The sequence below is a fragment of the Sorghum bicolor genome, chromosome 7 (assembly GCF_000003195.3).
Source record: "Sorghum bicolor cultivar BTx623 chromosome 7, Sorghum_bicolor_NCBIv3, whole genome shotgun sequence".
NCBI classification, from domain to species: domain Eukaryota; kingdom Viridiplantae; phylum Streptophyta; class Magnoliopsida; order Poales; family Poaceae; genus Sorghum; species Sorghum bicolor.
Genome location: NC_012876.2, coordinates 50,097,451 through 50,119,194, shown reverse-complemented (window position 1 = coordinate 50,119,194; position 21,744 = coordinate 50,097,451). Strand labels below are relative to the sequence as shown.

Below are 21,744 nucleotides of genomic sequence, written 5' to 3'. Positions count from 1 at the left end.
GGTCACAAGTGACATCATAGCCTGTCGGAGGACATTAGTTGTTGTTTTGCAGTTACCACATGGGTTATATTTTGAAAATTGGATTCAGAATGGAGAACATCGCAAACTTGCGAAAGTCGCTACAACTTCATATGGACTTTGATTAGAAAGTCCTAGTACTTCATGAAAACCTTATGTAATACTCTATGCATGCGTCTGAAGATTCGATTCGATGTAACAAAAAAATTTAAAATTTTTTTAGAACTATAGTCAGGTGTGTAGTTCACCCCAAAATCCAAAAACTTTTTAAGATTCTCCGTCACATCAAATCTTGCGTTACATGCATGAAGCATTAAATATAGTCAAAATCAAAAACTATTTACACAGTTTGCCTGTAAATCGCGAGATGAATCTTTTAAGCCTAGTTAGTCTATAATTGGATAATATTTGTCACAAACAAACAAAAGTGCTACAGTAGCCAAAATTTTTTCATTTCGGCAACTAAACAAGGCCTTATGAAAAAAGTTCTCATTGAGTATAAGGCACGTATCCTGTCTGCCAAATCTGACACAGAAATCCATGGCTTCCACACAAACGCCAGCCCACAGCGCAAGTCACCAAAGCCTCTGGCTAGCACCTGCGTAACTCTGAAACTGTTCAGGTGACGGTCAGCGGACACCAGTGATCTTGAACAGTGAATCAACGACCTTCTGCTAGACATGCATGAAAGCTCCCTTGATCAATGGTACAGTGTTCCTTCGAGATTACCATGAAGAAAGGATGTTGTCCTGCTATGTGATGATCCAGAATTTAACAATAATACTCTTTGGAACAGGTGGAAATGTTCATGATTTTTTGGGGGAGAAATTCCTTCTTCGAAAATTGTCGACTCAATTTGAAACCTCCAGATCCTCAAATATTCTGTACATTCTACATTTCTACCCAAGATCTCTTCCGTAAGTGTACAATTTTCTAGAAAGAAAAGAAAGTAAAAAAGAAATAGCTTCTGAAATAATTGTGCACAATTTCATACAAGCACGCAACATTTCCTACCCTAGTAGTCATCATCACTTTCCCAAAGAACTGAAGCTTTGATTGGTTTCCTCACATCACAGGGGGCGGCCGGAGCAGCGTGTCCGCCTTGTGGATGCTCCTGCTTGGGCCAAGAAGGCATCCACTGAGACGACTCTCGTCGCCGTCGTCGTCGTGCTCCCCCTCCTTGCCCACATGTGCGCCGTCACCGCGCCTATACGCGGCCTCCACGTCGCTGAGGATGGCCGACACCTCCGCCATCCCCGGACGGCTGCGCCCGTCGTTCCCCACGCACGCCAGCGCCACCCTAGCGGCCCGCGCCAGCAGCCGCGCCTCCGCCTTGTCGGCCGGCGCGCCGGCCCGCACGACGTCGAGCACCTCCATGCTAGCGCCGCAGCGTATATGCGGCAGGGCCCAGTCCGCGAGCCGGCCGCCATCCCAGCGCCGCCCGGTGAGCAGCTCCAGCAGCACCGCGCCGAACATGTACACGTCGTCCTCCGCGCGCGCGTCGTCGCCGCGGCGGTCGAGGAAGCCGGCCAGCCCGTAGTCGGTGAGCCTGGTGGTGGCGTTGGCGTGCCTCCAGCGCGCGCCGCCACTGCCGGAGGAGGAGGCGCTCACAAGGACGTTGCACGGCCGAACGCGGCCGTGGGCCACGCCGTGCGCGTGCAGGTGCGCCAGCCCGCGCGCGGCACCGGCGGCGACCGCGGCGCGCTGGCGCCACGACAACGCGGGCACGTGGTGGGTATCGTCGTCGCCCCAGCCGAGCACCCTGTCGAGGCTGACGGCGCCAGCGGGAGCGCGCTCGACGAGGATGACGCGCTCTCCTGGACCCTCGGAGAGGCCGACCACGGCGGCGACGTTGGGGTGGGGCGGCACGGCCAGCGAGCGGACCGCGGCCGGGAACCGCCTCCCGCCGGGTTCCCCGAGGACGAGGTGCGGGTGCATTCGCTTGGCGGCGATCCCGGGCGCCGCAGCGTACACGGCGAAGTGCCTCCCCTGCCCGATGACCCGGCTCGGGTGGAACCCGTCCGTGGCGCGCTCGACGTCGGCGAGCGGGATCACCGGCAGAGGCGCGGTCGAGGCCGAAGAGCCTGAGGGTGATGCGGCACCGTCGGCGGGGCCTCTCGCGGCTGCCATACGCCTCTTGCGCCAGAGCAGGAAGAGCGCGACGGCCAGGGCGACGAGCGCGGCTGCGGCGCCGGCCACGACGGTGTGGTGGACGGCGGCCACCACGGCGTCGTGCATGGTGTGGCTAGAGAGGTTCGTGGAGCGTACTGTGCGCGCGCGCTCCGGGAGCACGTATGGGATTAAGTAGCACGTACGCAACGCAAGTTAAGGCTACACGAGCGATGGTACGTGTCTTTGGCTCTAGGTCAAACCTGCAATGCGTACACCGTGAAGGAATGGACTGTCAGTGGAATGTGTCGCAATTCGCTTGAGCTTATTTATCTAATTTGATAGCCATTTAGTAATGTTTTTCTCTTATATTAAATCAGCAAATTATTACTTTTAATCATGATTTTTGAGCCAGAACAAAGCAGCTCACAGGGTTGAAGCATCGTCCTATTCTTTTTCTTTAGCATTTCACTGTTTGTTTTGTCACTTGTTAAGAAGACACTGATTCTCTGTGACACATATTTCTTTTTCCTTTTGTTTTCGGCTACAACGTACTTTGGGTTTTAGCGTGCTTGGATTGCGGCAACGTAATTTCTAATGGTCAAACTGCTCTTTCCCTAAGGCATTGTTTATAGTTTCTAAAATTTTTTATGATTTCCAGTTACATCGAATCTTGAACGTATGCATGAAGTATTAAATATAGATAAAAAATAAGTAATTACGTAGTTTATCTATAATTTGCGAGATAAATCTTTTGAGCCTATTTAGTCCATGTTTAGAAAATAATTACCAAATGTAAAAGAAAGTGCTAGAGTAGCTAAACCCAAAATTGTTGCGAACTAAACAAGGCCTAAAAGGAATCATGTTTGAATTTTTAGCTAAATTTTAGGACTATCTTTGCTGGTAAAAAATATTCAATGTTATCTTCGCTATAAGACACTCTTGAACTGTAGTGATTTGCTCCTACACACTATAACTATTAAAATAAAATAATATTTCTATAAGTGGATGGGAGAAAAGTTAAAAGTGACAAAAATACCTCCTCACACCTCACTATTGTCACTGGCTGGCAGGGAGCGGCGAACCCTAAATAGACTCAAAGTGGGTTCTCGTGAAACCAGAAAAGTCTAACAGATAAGTCCTCTTACATTGATCATAACTCTTTTTTTAGATGAAAACGGATCAGATCAAAGCAGATAATGTCCTTTCCATATCCTAATCTGCTTTTTATTATCGAATTTAGATCGAAGCGGATAATACATGGATTCGATACGAATACGGATTCTTTCGGATGTCAGAACTGGCAAGGATATGGAGCAGAATTGGATCGGCTATGGATTTAAATAGTGGAGTAATATGTGCATAATTAGAGGATTGCATGCTTGTAAAAAAAAATATTTTTAAGAACTAATAACAAGTAATAGACAATATCCTTCATTCTATTCTATGTTGTGGCTATAACACCAACGCAATTAAATCTTAACAAATTATCCTTACTCATAAATGATAAGTTATTAGTCAATATGCAGTATTAAGCAAGATTTCAATTCAAAATTTATAACATCAAACAACGACATCACAAAATAAGAGTTCTCAAGTAATAAATAATCAGATATTCTATTATAAACATCGGATAATCCACCTAAAATTTGCGGATAATCCATATTCGGTGGATTTCATCGATTTAATATTCTACCCGTATCTGCACACGGTCAGATTCAGATTATCCATATCCGTATAGATATTAAAAAATTCTTCTTCATATACTTAATATTCGAATTCAGATCGGATCGGAGCGGAGGATTATCCGTATCACTTTCATCCTACTTTTTTGCTTCTAGCCTTTTTTCTCCTTTAGCATCTTGCTCGCAATCTCCACCTATTCGTACTCTAGAAGGACCTATTTGGTTCGTGAACTGAGGCCTTGTTTAGTTCGCAAAGTTTTTTTAAATTCTCCGTCACATCGAATTTTTAGTCGCATGCATGGAGTATTCAATATAGACGAAAATAAAAATTAGTTACACAGTTTATTTGTAATTTTGTAAGATGAATCTTTTGAGCCTAGTTACTCCGTGATTGGAAAATATTTGTCAAATAAAAACGAAAGTGCTACAGTAGCCAAAAACCATTTTTTTTCCGAACTAAACCAGGCCTGAAAGACAATTTGCCTGCCAGGCAAACGATCCTAGCCGTCGGACTACCAAAACTATCAATTACCTAGAAACGTTGCCTAGGAGACAAAGCTATCTTGCTGGCAAACCAAACATGCCCGAAAGTACAGCCGTGACCTTTTTTTTGAAAAGATGTGGCTAGATTGTTCAAGGAAGATACTTGCTTTTCGTTTCTGATAAAACCTAATGAGACGATGCAAATACGGTGGAAACAGAGTGAGTGCCACTCAAGCAACCACACCAAATTAAATAACATCATTTGAAGGTTTAGGGTACCAAATTTACATCATCCTAGATTCCTAGTTATGCCAAGCCACACTAATCACACTAGGTCAGGAGTTGGAATGAAAGCTTGTATATATTCTGATGTTTGTGTACATCCAACCAAGAGCTAGCACTGAACAGGTACAAGTGGTTCTAACTAACGTGATCGTGCAGAGTTTGTTAATTGCAGAGCAGGTTAGTGTGGAGTGGAAAGTGCTTCTAAGGCTGAATTTTGTTCTCATCTTCAAATATTTTCTTCGCAATGTCGTGTCACTTCTCACTTGTTGCCGATGACATATCCATCTTGATATAAAAAATATATATACATCTCAGTGTCATATGTTTGTCAGTTAGTTCAGCATACTTTGTACCACCTCATGTCATGTTTGTCTTCTTCCTTCGGGTTTGTATATCAAAGTTTTGGTCACGGCAACTTTACGTGCATGTAAAACTACGATGTTACGTTGGTGCTGACTCGCCGGGAACGCAAACGAAAAAAAAAAATACTCAGGTCCTCTTCGGAAACCCTAAATTTTATCCAAAACATTTGTAATTTACAGGTTCGGCAGAATTAATTGTTTGAATCGCTAGCGAGCACACTAATTTTACATTTTGATTAGACCAAAATCGGTGGAAAATAGAACACACGTCTAGAAACAAAACGTCAGTTACCGTGCATTATGTATCGTGCTCGCACAGCCCAATACCACCCCCACCGTCAACCCCTGTGTCATCCGCCTATCATCGGCCGCCATTGTGTCCCATATGGAACCTATCTTATGGAAACCACGACATTCATGAAAACTTATACAAATTACGATAAAAAGTCGTCTACATTCACCAAAAAACACACATGCAAATGTTATGATGATACACAACCTTGTAAAATATCTTGTTCAAACTTGAATTTGTTTGTGAGATATAAAAGTAATAATTTTCTAACAAATCCTATGGACAATTTTCTGACTTGAAATTTGTTATTTTTATATCTTACAAACGAATTCGAGTGTGGACAAGATATTTTATACCAAGGGTAACTCTGCAAGCGCACAGGTATCGCTGTAGCACTTCAACCGTGGTGAGTATCCGCGGTGTCGTAATTTATAGTTCGCTCACGGGAAGCAGACTAAGACTCTCTTAATAAATATATGGATGGATACATGTGGTTTGTGTCTACTCAATCTAAATTCACTAGTGCTAATAGGGGGGGTAAGAATAGCAAGATAGAATAATAGATAAGTCAGATAAAGGTAAGTAAAGATAACTGGTAGTGAGCTAGCTAGGTGGGAGGACAACGAGTGAGTAAGGACTCCTATGTATCTAACTCTACTTCTGTGTTCTAATCCTAATTAATGTAAATGACTCAACTAGACTAGTATCCAAATAGCCTTGTGTGGTAGAAGTCGACTGCAAAAGGAGGACGAAACTCCTATCTAAGCGGACTTTTGTCTTATGGGCGCCTACAGACTGTACCCGACGTGAATAGAACCTACTGGGAAGCAGAGGCCTGTAACGCTTCGCCACCGCCCGCTAACACGTTGGATGCGGTGGCATCCAGCAATAAGCGCTAGCCTAAGCACCTCGCTTACACTAGTCTTATAACTTCAATTATCACGTAAATAGCCAAAGCCCCTAATGGTAGTGGAACACACACAAGGTGTTGAAGACACTAATCTAACTAAGGCAGCTACACTAATAAGACTAAGACACAACACTACTACAAGTATAGTAATGCACTAAGCAATACTCAAAGTAAAGACTTGAAGTAAATACTTAGTAAAGTAAAGAAAGACTATATTTACATAAAGAATGTAATACAAGAGAAAAGGTACAAGAGCTATACCAGACTCTCCAGAAGACAGCTCTGGAGACCCGAGCTTCGCTCGACTCGACTCTAACTCCCACTCTAGACTAGACTATACTACACTTGATCTCCCAAGTGGGATTTGGAAATGAAGATGAGAGATGGAAGATGGGAGATGGGAGATGGGGGACCCCTCCTTATATAGGGGTGAGAGAGGGGGTGCCACGTCAGTGATCCGCGTGCTCCTTCCTTCTCTACCCTTGGATGCACCGACCTCCCAACCATCTTAGATGGATGGTTGGAGCATTGCCACACATGAGGAAGGTCGGTGGGAGTGAACCGACTCCAAATGGGGCCCACATGTAGGTCGGTCGATCTGCCCTGTGGCTGACAGTGGGTCCCACTGACCTCCTGGAAGGTCCTTAAGCCGGTGGGAGCCTGGGCTAGGTGGCATCACCCAATTGGTCGGTTGGCCAACCAACCTTTGGGGCCCCTGGCCCACCACTGGCCTCCTGGTGGTGTCCCCACTTGTCTTGTGAAGTGTTGTCCAAAATTGAGTCTAGTTGCACACTTGCTTGCTTCCATGTAGGCCCAAGGATCCAAATGCTAAGTGTTTGAACCGTTGAGGGCAAGCACACTTGGATCCAAGGGTTGAGATTGACTCCTTGGAGTATGCCATGGCTCATACGATGGAGGGGAGCCCTTGGTGGGCCCAAACCCTAGTCGACCGACCTAGGTTATGGGGCCATAGAGCTCATTTCCTTCTTCCCTGCATTAAACAAGCTAAGAGTACAAGTGGAACTTTATTAGTGATAAATATGTTCATGTGATGCTTATCTGCCTTCAGTCGAGGACTATTGATGGGCTTTTGAGTATATAGAACTGGGTCTTATTTCCCGTCAACAAGATCCCCTAAGCTTAACCTTTGCTCATCCCGAGCAAACAATCAAGACTTGGTACGATTGGATCAGGTATTATCACTAAGTTAACATCTTAATAGTACTAAGTGCACAACAAAGAACTTCTCCTTGAATGGAAAACTTAACAATGCTAACACACCAATGTTACTTTAGCACCCATGGGCCTTATAGCATTAACTCAATCTTGGGATGTTGAGAGATAAAACAGCTTTGACTGGACATCTACTTTTCTCATTCTTTAGCAAGTTTCATGCCAGAGGTTTTGATGCGACACGTTGTCCCGATCTTCACGACGTAGGAAGAACACCGATAACTAGTTGAACAACAGTCGGATAACTTGCTGCAAGCAGCGATAACTAGTGCAACCTGACAAATAAAACTCGAAGCCAACCACCGTCTTTAACCGTCAACCTGAATCGAGGATTCGCCCAACCACACTCTCAAAGAACCAACCAACACAGCCTACAATCAATCAAAGAATACCTTAAAGAGAGTAGGAGCACCAATTGGGAGCGGATGAAGCCGCCGCCTATGTAATCCCGAGAGGAAATCACAAGAGCAAAGAGGTAGAGATCACTCTTTGAATATTTGTTAGCACACAGCTAAACAAAAGAGATTCTATATTTCAATTATCAAAAGTCTTCGATTACAATGAGTCTTAGGGGGTATTTATACTAGCAACAGCCCTGCTAGATAGGTATGAAAACAAAATAGAGTTTCTGAGGGAAGGCAATGTGAAAGGTCCCCTCGGAATGGATTCCCGAAGTGGCTTCGCGTGACTGTTGGCCTCTAGAGCAGTTTCTAATAAACTGACCATAACTTCTTATTGGAAGTCCAAATGATAAACCGTTTATTGGGTGTGAAACTAGACTCAAAGGGCTTTCCAGCAGTGTATGCCAACCAGCATGATACATTGTAGATTGGTACAGTTTTACTTGGCAAGTTGTACCAATATTCTGTCATGACAGACTGTTGACCTTCTGAGCAGTCTATACTAATTCTGGTCTGCAGGCAATATGGAGTACCCAAACTGATCGCCACTAGATTTATTGGAAAGTAGACTCGACAAGATTTCCAATAAGTCCTCATGGACCTTCATAGCTTTTGTGAGTAAAAAATTATGAAGATTGTTTTGCACTGGTCCGTTCTTGACTTCCATTTGTCCGTTTTTTACTCTTGTGGTCCGCTTTGCATTGGTCCATTCTTTAGGGTCCGATTCATTCATCTCTTCTTCTATATACCTGAGTACAATCAAGGTACAACACTTAGGTAGTATATAATTCTCATTAATGTTAAAATGAATCTCACAAAGTAGTGCGTGGACCTCTTGTTGTAGCTTCTTTGCACGACTACGTGTAATCGGTCCATCGATGACTTGGGCTCGTGTCGGTATTGGTGAAACTTGAGTGGGTGTAGCTTGACTTAGAGCTTGTGACATCTTGCTTGGTGGCGTGGTCATATCATCCTCCCCCCTTGAAAAGGAGTCGTCCTCGACTCTGAAGTGTCTTCACTTGTGAATGGTAAGAGATCAGCAACATTGAAGGAGTTGCTCACGCCATAACTTGCAGAAAGATCAATCTTGTATGCATTGTCATTGATCTTCTCAAGAACACGAAATGGACCATCTCCTCGTGGCAGCAATTTTGATTTGCTCTGCTGAGGAAAGCGATCCTTGTGCAAGTGTATCCACACCAAGTCCCTAGGTTCAAATAACACCTTCTTCCTATGTTTGTTCATACTTGCAGCCTTGCATTTCTATAACAAAAGCAATCTAACTGAAAAATTTGGAACACACAGTTTGTTAGCTCTAAACAGAAAACCGTCATGTATGTGATATTTTTCCCACCTTTTCCATCTTGGCAATGATTATGTGGTTCTAAAAATTCAGCATCATTATTATACAGATCTTTTAGACTTTCCAGACCGAAAACTTTTACCTCAAGTTGGTTCAACAACACACTCTTTCTAGACAAAACATCAGCAACAACATTGTCCTTACCTTTCTTATATTTCATAATATATGGAAATGTTTCGATGAACTCAACCCATTTGGCATGACGACGGTTCAGTTTTGCTTGTCCTTTCAAGTACTTCAAAGCTTCATGATCAGAGTGAATAACAAATTCTTTTGGCCATAAGTAGTGCTGCCATGTCTCAGGCTCACGCACCAAAGCATACAATTCTTTGTCATACACAAAATAATTCAGTTGAGCACCTCCCGAGTTTTCACTAAAATATGCTATGAGCTTTCCTTGTTGTATTAAAACTTCTCCTATCCCAATTCCACTAGCATCATATTCTATTTCAAAAGTTTTAGTGAAATCAGGAAGAACAAGCACAGGTGCTTCAGTCAAACGTTTCTTTAATTCTTGAAATGCATTTTGTTGTGATTTTCCCCATTTAAAGTCAACACCTTTCTTTGTCAATTCCTTCAAAGGATCAACGATGGTACTGAAATCTCTCACAAACCTCCTATAAAAACCAGCAAGGCCATGAAAATTTCTTACTTGACTTACATTCATTGGAGTTGGCCTATTCTTGATGGCTTTCACCTTGCTTTCATCCACTTCTATGCCTTTTCCTGAAACAACAAAGCCAAGAAACACAACATGGTCTGTGCAAAAACTGCACTTCTCAAGATTAGCAAATAATTTCTCCTTTCTAAGCACTTCCAAGACTTGTCGAATATGATTCACATGTTCCTCAAAAGACTTGCTGTAAATTAAGATATCATCAAAGTAGACAACAACAAATTTTCCAATGAAAGCTCTCAAGACATGGTTCATTAATCTAATGAAAGTACTAGGAGCATTAGTCAAACCAAAAGGCATAACTAACCATTCATACAGCCTAAATTTTGTTTTAAATGCAGTTTTCCATTCATCCCCTGTTTTCATTCTTATCTGATGGTATCCACTTCTCAAATCAATTTTAGTGAATATGGTGGAACCACTTAATTCATCAAGCATATCATCTAAACGTGGAATAGGATGGTGATAGCGAATAGTGATATTATTTATAGCTCTACAGTCAACACACATCCTCCAAGAACCATCTTTCTTAGGCACTAAAATTACAGGAACAGCACAAGGACTTAAACTTTCATGAACAAAACCTTTATCAAGAAGCTCTTGCACTTGCCTTTGTATCTCCTTGTTTCTTCTAGATTGGTTTGGTATGGTGGTCGATTAGGTAGTGCAGCCCCTGGAATTAGATCAACTTGATGCTCGATCCCATGAATTGGAGGTAGTCCCGCCGGTGTTTCTTCTAGAAAGACATCTCCATTGTCCTGCAAAAGATGAGACACAACACTAGGGAGAGTGGTCATGTCGTTAGTTGAAATTAAAATGTCTTTGTACACAAGTACAAAGAGCACTTGTTTGGGGTTGTTTCTCACTTCTCTCATTTCAGATTTTGTGGCTAGCATGACTAAATGCTCTCCCTCTCCTTTCTTTTTCTCCCTCACATTTGGCTTGTGGCACTCACTCACCGAATTGTGGATGGCACTCAATTTCTTTAGCTCTCCTTCCTCTCTACTCACTGGAACAATTTTAGATTTCTTTTGTAAATGTTCAACCATGATTTGTTGGGGTGTCATAGGCTTGAGAACAAACTTCTTCCCCTTTAGATTGATATTGAACTGATTTGTTCTCCCATAATGTTGGCTATATCGATCATATTGCCATGGCCTTCCAAGCAGCAAGTGACACATCGACATAGGTGCCACATCACACTCTACTATGTCAACATATTCACCAATCTTGAATGGAATGTTCTCTTTATATCCAATCTTGATATCTCTTGAATCATTGAGCCACTGTACATGATATGGATAAGGGTGTCGTAGCAGCTTCAAGCCAAGTTTATCACCCATCTCACAACTAGCAAGATTATGGCAGCTCCCTCCATCGATAATTACCTTCACCACTTTATCATGCACCTTTGGTCTAGTTTGAAATAATTTGTGTCGCTGCCCATTTTCAGCTTCATTTGCCTGAACACTCAAGATTTGAGTCACCTCAAGAGCAGCTCCTTGCTCAAACTCACAGCCAGTAAGGTCCTCATCTACATGGGCTTCCTCCTCAATTCTCTCTTCACTAGCTGATTCAAATTATCCATCATCATTCACAATGATCACCTGAGTATTAGGGCACTCCTTACTTATATGCCCAAGGCCTCCACACTTGAAGCTCTGAATTCCACTACTCCTAGAAGTAGAACCCACTGAAGTAGTGGTTGATGCTGCTGATTTTGAACTTGGGACAGCAGTGTTCTTTCCACTAAAAGTGCCCTAAAAATTAGACCGTGAGCCTCCAGTTGAGCCTTTCACCGTGGACGGTTTAGCAGCATACTTTGTGATTGATTTGCTTTCTCCTTCAAATTTTGGAAGGGTAAATTTTAGTTTGCCAAATCTTTCTTCATGGTTGCCTCTTCTATGATATTGGCGACAAAAACTGAGTTGGAAGCGGTTGTCATCAGCCTCATCTTCAGATTCATCATCATTTCTTTGACTATGTCTTCTTCCTCTACCATGTGTAGCCCTCTGGTTCCTCCGATCTCCTCTTCTTCCATCACTGTCTTCTCTATCTCCACTATGGTTGCTTGCACCATCATGAGGTGGACGATGCCTTCTGATTTCAGTCATAAGATTCTGAAGATCTTGTGTCAACCTCTCTTGCTTTTCTTTCATGCTTTGTCGGAGTTTATTAAATTGTGCTATGGTAACACGATCTTTGATGTCCACTCGACCCATCTTCCTGTAAGGTTAGCTGAATACAAATAATTTGTATTTGTGGAATATGAAAATTTGGTGGCTCTCACAACTCACCTCTCTAACCACCAAAACTCTTATGAATTCCTCTGCTGCGGTTACAAAGAAAATAAATGTGTGGTGGCAACTGAAAGTGATGGCGAGGCGAATACAAGAACAGAGAGTATCGATTACGATGGTTTTTATGTGGAGCTTGGTGGGGAAAAATTAACAAGGAATGCAATCTAAATTCTAGTTGTTGTAAAGTTAAGTAACGATCCAAACTAGAAGTTCTTTGCCTAGTGCTGACCACAAGATATGAATGAAGTAAATGATCACACACACGCGCAAAGAAAATTCAGATTTGATGCAAATAAGGAGTATGATTGGGATGCAAGTGTTGCAATCAGACCCAACCAAAGTTTTGCACCAAACAAAAATAGCAAACTAGCTGAAGAACTTGATATGAAACTTTCAGCACTTGTGCACATAAACCAACTAATCTTTCAGACTTTCTCTCTCAACCTTTCTCAACTTTTTTTTCACTTCACTTTTTTTACACTTTCTTTTCTTTTTTTTGGCACACTTTTTTCTTTTTATATAGAACTAAACACAGGGATCAGATTATGACACTTGCACAACTAAAGACTTAAATAAAACAACAACCAGTAGCTATAACTTGATAGGATCAAAAATAACACAAAGGATGATATAGGCTATAGAGATTTTTTTGTGGAGATTTTTAGATATAAAAGAGGCACAAAGAATACGCAAAGGAGAAATGATCAGCAACTAAAACAAAGACTCTAATGGACTGCAACTTAACCGAACTCACTAAAATAACAGATTGAAACAAATGTCTAAGCAATATATTTTCCTGGCTTTTTGGTGGATAGGACGAAGCAAAAATATATATGTAGCTAGGGATAAAATTCCTACCGTGGTAACGAAAGCTTTGATACCAGATGATGTGACATGTTGTCACGATCTTCACGACGTAGGAAGAACACCGATAACTAGCTGAAGAACAGCTGGATAACTTGCAGCAAGCAGCGATAACTAGTGCAACCTGGCAAATAAAACTCGAAGCCAACCACCGTCTTTAACCGGCAACCTGAATCGAGGATTCGCCCAACCACACTCTCAAAGAACCAACCAACACAGCCTACAATCAATCAAGGAATACCTTGAAGGGAGTAGGAGCACCAATTGTGAGCGGATGAAGCCGCCGCCTATGTAATCCCGTGAGGAAATCACAAGAGCAAAGGGATAGAGATCACTCTCTGAATATTTGTTAGCACACAACTAAACAAAAGGGGTTCTGTATTTCAATTATCAAAAGTCTTTGATTACAATGAGTCTTAGGGGTATTTATACTAGCAACAGCCCTGTTAGATAGGTATGAAAACGAAATAGAGTTTCTGAGGGAAGGCAATGTGAAAGGTCCCCTCGGAATGGATTCCCGAAGTGGCTTCGCGTGACTGTTGACCTCCAGAGCAGTTTCCAATAAACTGACCATAACTTCTTACTGGGAAGTCCAAATGATGAACCGTTTCTTGGGTGTGAAACTAGACTCAAAGGGCTTTCCAGCAATGTATGCCAACCAGCACGATACATTTTAGATTGGTACAGTTTTACTTGGCAAGTTTTACCAACATTCTGTCACGATAGACTGTTGACCTTCTGAGCAGTCTATACTAATTCTAGTCTGCAGGCAATATGGAGTATCCAAACTGATCGCCACTAGATTTATTGGAAATTAGACTCGACAAGCTTTCTAACAAGTCCTCATGGACCTTCATAGCTTTTGTGAGTAAAAAATTATGAAGATTGTTTTGCACTGGTCCGTTCTTGACTTTCACTGGTCCATTCTTCAGGGTCCGCTTCATCCATCTCTTCTTCTATATACCTGAGTACAATCAAGGTACAACACTTAGGTAGTATATAATTCTCATTAATGTTAAAATGAATCTCACAAAGTAGCACGTGGACCTCTTGTTGTAGCTTCTTTGCACGACTACGTGTAATCGGTCCATCGATGACTTGGGCTGGTGTCAGTATTGGTGAAACTTGAGTGGGTGTAGCTTGACTTGGGGCTTGTGACATCTTGCTTGGTGTCGTGGTCATATCAGGTTTTTGCTAAGTTTTTTTGAAAGAAATCTTAATGTTCCTCATATGATTTCTCTCAAGTCAAGTGGTGTATAAATCCTTACCGAGGCATATGAGTAAGTTGCCTTCTCTATGTAATCCTACTATAATAAGGGCTTATGTGGAGCTCAAGGTAGGAACAAGGGGATGGCGTACTTACATTGCATATGTTGTGAAGTCAAACCTAGGATCCTCGGAGGAAGAGTAGTGTCATGCTCGAGATCAAGATATATATGTGGAAAGGTGATTTGAGTATGATGGCTAGATGGCTCCTTTATTTGATTGTGCTCTCTCTATTTCTATTGAGACAAGGCTAGCATTTTTCTCTTCTTATTTTCTTTCTTTTTTTCAAGGACTTGACGATGTCCTTCCTAACAAGATGATTATTTTTCTATAGCCTTTGCTTTGTGTCTCATCTAACATTTAGCTATTAGAGAGAGAGAGATTCTACACTTAGAACATGGAGCATCTATATTTGGTGGAATGGAATGGAATGGTATGGAATGTTGCATACTCCCAGTGTAGGAGCAGCAAATGTATGTGGATGGTGTGGATCTTGATCTCACTGAGCATGACAAAACTCTAAACCAAGGGTCGACAAGAGCTGACAACTCCCAACACAAGCAAGCAGCCTATGTGCTGGGTTTTTATCATGTAGAGCATATATGGCTTGTGGTAGGAATTTAACATCATTGAGGAACAATTAAGTTTTTATTCATCTTTTTTTTTAAAAAAATAAATTCTCTGGCAATCATGCATGCTTAGAACAATAGTATAAATCTCTTATCTTAGCTATATCATGCCTCACAACAACTTAGACTTTGTTTTAGCACTTGCAACCCACTAAGTGTTCAAGTTCATGATAGTTAAGAATGCTAAGTAATCCCTACTTAGAGAAATGCTAAGTTGTAAACAAATACTAGAAAGACATTAACTAGCAATTTCATCATCATTTCCATAGGAAGGATAGCACACATGAAGCATATATACAAAAAGGAAATAAAGCTAAAAAAATTTTGGATTTTTTTATGCAAGAAGGAAACAAACAAAATGCAGTAAAGCAAGAATTAAATTAGGTGGTTTGGAAACTTACCTTGGATAAACTTACCTTAGTGGGGGGAGAGAATCTCCCCCAAGCTTGCCTTCTTGCTCACTGGGGTGGTTGATACCCAAACCACTGGTCCCATCGGTACTCACTCTCAGCTTGGAGGCTTTGGGCCATGTCCAAGTTCTCTTGCATGAGTTGCAAGGTGGTCTGCTGTCCGATGTTGATGTTCTCCATATCGCTGATGAGTGTCTCCATTTCAGACGCTGGTTGGCGCCTCCCCCTACCACGAGGGCGAGGGGTGCGTGCTGCTGAAGACGTCCTAGAGTGATGAGTTGTTTCCATGGAGTTCACCACATCCTCCTCTTGTGGTGCAGCATAAGAGGGACCAGCCTGCTGTTGAGCAGCACGGGACCGTGCTCTCATCATCCTGTCTGTCCCTGGAATAGGGTTGGCTCTATTCTCTCTTCTTAGCCTCAGGGTTAGTGATGAAGCATTATACAACCAAAGGTCCTCATCGGGGAGAGAGACCTCAATAGGATGGTTCCCATAAATCATTTTAAGCCCATTTTTGAGATCTCTCTTAATCAAATTAGCACTCCTAAACATTTGCTCACCTAAGATAGATCTATCATCCTGGATGTACTCTACTTCATTTTTTTCAAGCAAACCCATAGATTCAGCAATTCTGGTGATAAGTGAAGTAAAGCATAGGTGCATGCTAGGTGCAATGGAAGAAATCCAGAAAGGTACTAGCCACTTGACAGGTGAAAATCTGATTTTATTTACCATGGCATAAAGGATTTGCAATTCTTTAAAGCCTATATCATCCACACTAGTACCAGGGAAGAGAGTGACTACGATCCAAAAGTACATGAATCTTAAGGTTGGGTTATGGATTTGGATAGGTCTACGAACAGAGAGATTATTGGTGCAAGTAATCAACTTCCAGAACTTAGCTAAGTCAAAATTTTGCAAAGCATGATCTATGTCTAGCTCACAATCTTGATCAAAGCCTAGACATGTGCTCAGTTCACTCCAAGTTAAACTGTAATCTTTGTTGAACATGTGAAAAGTTACTCCTGTGTCATTTGATTTTAGTGTGGCAAGAAATTCTTGAGAGAGTAATTTTACACCAAATTTAGGAACTTGCCAAAATCCACCCCAACCAATGGTATAAAAGACGGTAGGAAAGTCGGTGCTCATACCTAATTGGTCCAAGAGTTGCTCGTCAAAGGCAGCGGTGTGGTTGAAGCCGCTGTTGGGTATTCTTAACATCATTACTAAAAGTAGACTAAGTTCTCTAAATCTAGCAACGGTGCCAAAAATGCCAAACCTATCCCTTACACCACTTAAGCCAAGTTGTCATCCCCAGCATGATATAAGAGACGCGGTATTGAAATATGCAATTGCTCTTCTAAATAAATAATGAATGGGATCTGCAAGCGCACAGATTAATACCGATGTAGCATTTTAACCGGGAAGTATTCCAGGTATCGTTATTTATATTTTTACCACTGGGAAGGGATTAGAAATCATCACTAATGATTACAGAATAGAATATGAGATTGAGCATCTATCATTGCATGTATAATTGAGAACATTATATCTAACTCATCATACAGGGATAAGTGTCACATAAGAGATATATGAAATAATAATAGTGACAAGAATAACTAATCTGATCTAGCCACATAATAAATATGATAAGCACCTCAATTAGATACTCTAGAAAGTCATTAGCATGGTATTAGAACGAACTACAAGAATATTCCCTAAGTTATTCTTAACTATATAGTCTAGCATTATCATAATTAGTGCAAGCATACTTAGCAATCATTGCGAGACAAGACTACGCCCATGCATAGTGATATTAGCAAGGAATATGAGAAACATAGCAATCACTCCCCTGTAATAATGTTGCTCTGCCAGCCCAATACACGAGAGGGGGACTATATAAGAATCAATGAAGCTGTCACTATCACGAACCACCCCACGATCTGGCATATTGGGTACAATCGCAGATAAATACGGTATAAGCACCACGCCTACACAATATCTATCATTTACCCATGGATCCGATGGATAAACGCTATACGATCCTAAGCATGTATATAGATCGTATCTAACTAAGCCAAGTACATAACTATGATAAACTAAGAACAATATAATCTTGAATATAAGCAAGTAGAGCAAAGTCATAAGCAATATATTGAAGTAGAACAAAGTCATATTCATAATATTGAAGAACAAAGATAATTAGAAAGCAATTAGAAACACAATTAGAGAATTACCAAGAATCCTCTTGACAGATCTGGAAACCAATCGAAGATTGACTCCTTCTAGTTCTAATCCTATGTAGCTATGCTAATCTAGATATCTAATTGATGTGGTGGCTCTAATCTTGATCAGAGGCTTCTTCTCCCTTGATGGAACAATGAATTAGGGTTGAGAGGCTCTCTCCTCCAGGGGCCAGGGGGTCTGGTTTTATAGTCCCTCCAAGTGAATATGGGCCCTTGGATCAAACCGACATAGATTGTATGGTTTAGATTCATCCTTTAGGTCGGTGGAGATCTCCCGCAAAGCAGAGTCCTGATTGGACTCAGGAGGTGGGCGGGCGACCTGACCAACTGGGCGGCCGCCCAGGGTCTGGCCCCGTTTCGCCTCCGCTTCGGTCTCTTGGCTTCTGGAGTCTTCTAGATGTAAGATAATTGCGCAGCACGTTAATACCTTTACGTAATCCTGACATGTGGGCCTTTCTTCCATATTTCCTGATAACCCCCTGCAGAAATAGACAAACACCAAAACTCGTGGAATTCTGTCAGATAAAACCCTAAGTCTGGATGTTGCTTCCATTTGGATCCTTTTCTTTATTTATTTGATAATTAAATTTGATACTTAAGGACCGTCAACAAACTCCCCCAAGCTTACCTCTTGCTCGTCCCTGAGCAAGGATAGACTCAGCTATGGATCAGAAGTTGCTGCAATATTTTTTTAAAAATTGGCGGTACACATGCTTTTAAATAAGATCTCATCTCTAAGTTAGAGTAAACTGTCAAGACTTAAAACTTACTTACTTTACCTCCACCATGGGACTTGTAACTGTCACTTCTGTCTTGAGTGGTTAAAAGATAGAACAGTCTAGCCAAGTGCCATGTCTCTTATTCTTGATCAGCTATAGCTCTGGGATTTTTGCAGATTTTCAATTAAAACTCAGAGATTCCTTGTATGATTCTCTCAGGTCTCTCTTTTGTGGTATTTTTGGATCCTTACCAAGGCATTGATGGTATATGCCTTCTCTCAAGATATGTGGTATTTGTGGTATGAGGCATAGTGATATTGCCTTCTCTCTCACCCTACTCTAATAAGGCTTTAATATCTGGAGCTCATAGGTGGGAGATAAAGTATACATACTTATAAGACATTTATTGCATAGTCAAACCATGGATCCAAAGTAACAAGTCAATAAGTTTAATCAAGATGTGCATGTGTGGCGAATGAATGGTATATGGTGATGATGGTGATAACAATGGTGAAAACAATGGTGGTGGAAGTCTAATTCTACTTTGCTCTTTTGAGGGGATACATACCTTCCTTGCTTTTGAAACTTTATGAGGAGAATGAGATGCTCTTCTTTTTCTTTTCTCTCAGGTGGGTATCTTGCACCCCTAATTCTACTATCGGACACTTGTCCATTTTTACCTCTCGTCTCACTTTTTATTTTCTTTCGAGGTTCCGAGCACTTGCTCCTTTTTATTTCCTCGTATTATTTTCTCTTTTTTTAGAGCACTCATCTCTTGAGATAATATAGCAAGTGGTAGTAACAAGATATCTTGAGCATTTATTTTACAAGGGGAAAACAGAAAATATTTTTGGTTATTCTCTCCCGGATTAGGAGTAGAATATTTTTGGGTGATTCTGGAGATGGAATGGGTGGATATATGTGGATGGTACTTCCGGAGTAGAAGTAGCATATATGAGTGAACGTGTAAGTGAAATCTTGATTTAACCACATGACAAGCTCCTAAGCGCCTACACAGCTTGACCACACTCAATGCTCATAAGCAGTAAATAATAAATGTGTGGCTCAAAGTCTAGCAAGCATGTATATATGGCTGTGGTAGGAATTTTAAGCTCTCATCATACAGGAACTCATCATGCAACATTTTAAAGATTTTCAAAGATAAAATTCTCCAGAATTCTAGCATCTCTAGGAACAGATAAACAGCAGCTCAACCTTCCCATATCGTATCTGTTAACAACTTAGACTTTAGATCAAGTTTTCATCCCACAAGTTTAGGTCTAGAGCAAGCTTTAAATTATAACAGTTATATCTAAACTTGAGAGAGAACTTAAAATTTGCAAATTAGGCAGAGCAACTTTTCATCATATCCATGCTTAAGTTTTATTTAGATACAGATTAGCATAGCCACTTTATTTATTTATTAAACACACTAAGGAAAAGACATATATATATAAGCATAAAATCTTTATTTGGTTTTCCCATAGTTATGTATTTTAATATTCTAAAATAATATAAGTATAAAGATAGATAAAAATACTTATCGGAATAAATGGGGGTGCTCTCCCCCAAGCTGAATTTTGACGTAATTTCTCTTGATGTAGCTAGCAGGTGGCAGAGGTGTAGTTGAAAGTCAGCAGCATTCTGACAGCGATTAGAATGTCCTCCGTCTGCTGGTCTTCTTGAATTCTGTGGAGCTCAAATAGACAACAAAGCTTGTGGAACTAATTAAGTGTTAGCATAAATATATAGCCTTTATCATCTTGAGACTCCTTAATAATTATTACTCCCTGTTTTTATATTTTTATTTTATAAAGCAGAAAAATATTTATTTTATTTTTATACCACCACAGTGAATGTATGTATGGGTTTTATGCCACTCGTATACTCACATGGGGCTTACTGTTTTTCATATTTTTATTTTCTTTTTAGGATAGCATGAACATGTTTAACTAAATAAACTATTTGAAATAATTGAGAAGGAAAGGATAACTACCAAGTTTACCTCTTGGCAAGGCGTTCGGTGTTTTTAAGTCCTCCGAACGGGACTCTCCAATTTCTTAATCGTCCTGAGGTTCGTTGGGTGGCGTAGTCGGTATTTCCGGCAGCGCCTCCTCTTCTTGTATAGTTATCTTCATTTTCCATACCTGACTCGGTGCTTCAATCTCCTCTGGATAATTCTGTTTAAACTCTACGTCTTCTGACCTTACAACTTCTCCTTCATAGTCTGCCCATCCGTCCTTGATGATCTGCCTTCTCTGGTTGCGGTTGCGTCTCTTTCTGACCTGCTTAGATTCTTCAACGATATAGTCAGGGTCAGTAAAATAACGGCGTACCTTCTCTAAGGGGAAGTGCATATGGACTTCTCCGGTTCCAATATAGATAATTGCTTTAACGGTGCTGAGGAACGGCCTTCCAAGGATGATGGGTGGATCATACTCGTCTTCTCCCATGTCAACAACTTGAAAGTCTGTGTAGACAAAGTGATCGTCTATTTTGACTGGGACATCAGATACTATTCCTTGAACTTCTCGAAATGTCTGATCTGCCATCTGGAGCTGAATGTATGTTGGTCTTAGTGGCATGGTCCCGAACAATAGCCGATAGGTGACTGCGGCCATTATGTTGACGCCTGATCCGGTGTCGCAAATCGTCTTGTAGAAGTTATATCCATTTATGGAGCAGTAAATGCTTGGCATTCCTGGGTCGTCCTTCTTGGTCAAAAACGGTGACTTCAGTTGGTGATCTTGGCCTCCATGGACTACAGTGACCATCTTAGCTGACTCGGTCCACACTTGCTTGTTCCTGTTCCTCCTGTTGGTCATCTTCCTTGATTCACGTCTGGATTGATTTGGAATTTGTGTAGTCTTGTTCTTGAAGAAAAATGTCTCCTTCTTCCCTTTGACATAGAAACTGATCTTGGCAGCACTGGCGTAGATGATAGCTCCCGTGGTGTTCAAGAATGGCCTCCCTAAGATGATAGGTGCTCTCTCATCATTTCCGGTCTCTACCACTACGAAGTCTGCTGGTGCATACAAGGTACCAACTCGGACACAAAGGTTCCTCACTATTCCTTTTGGAAAAGTTATCGTCTGATCTACAAACTGCAAACACATGGTTGTCTCTAATAAAGGATATGTAAAGAATTTTTCATAGAGTACCCTGGGTATAATGTTGACACTGGAGCCAAAGTCACAGAGTGCTTCTGGGAAGTCCACCATGCCGATGGAGATCGGGATGACGGGGCGTCCTGGATCGCCTCTCTTGACCGGCAGACGGTCAGTAGAAAATTCAGTGACGGGGTTACTCCAATTACCTGCATCAAACATGTCTACAAGATTTGCAGATTCTAATCCTTCCGGTTATGATGGTATACCGGGGTTAGTAGTAGGAACAACAGCAGCTATTTGATTTAACTGAGATTCAATCATTTTATTAAAGCTAATTTGATTCTTGATGGCAGTAGAGAAATTATCCATTCTATTATTTATAT

General features: G+C 41.4%; 1 protein-coding gene across 1 annotated transcript; it reads right to left on the bottom strand.

Moving 5' to 3' along the window:
* LOC8070002 (leucine-rich repeat receptor protein kinase EMS1) lies at positions 529-2,446 on the bottom strand. Its single transcript, XM_002444220.2, has one exon. The coding sequence runs from the start codon at positions 2,254-2,256 to the stop codon at positions 1,084-1,086; it is 1,173 nt and encodes a 390-aa protein (XP_002444265.1). The 5' UTR covers positions 2,257-2,446; the 3' UTR covers positions 529-1,083.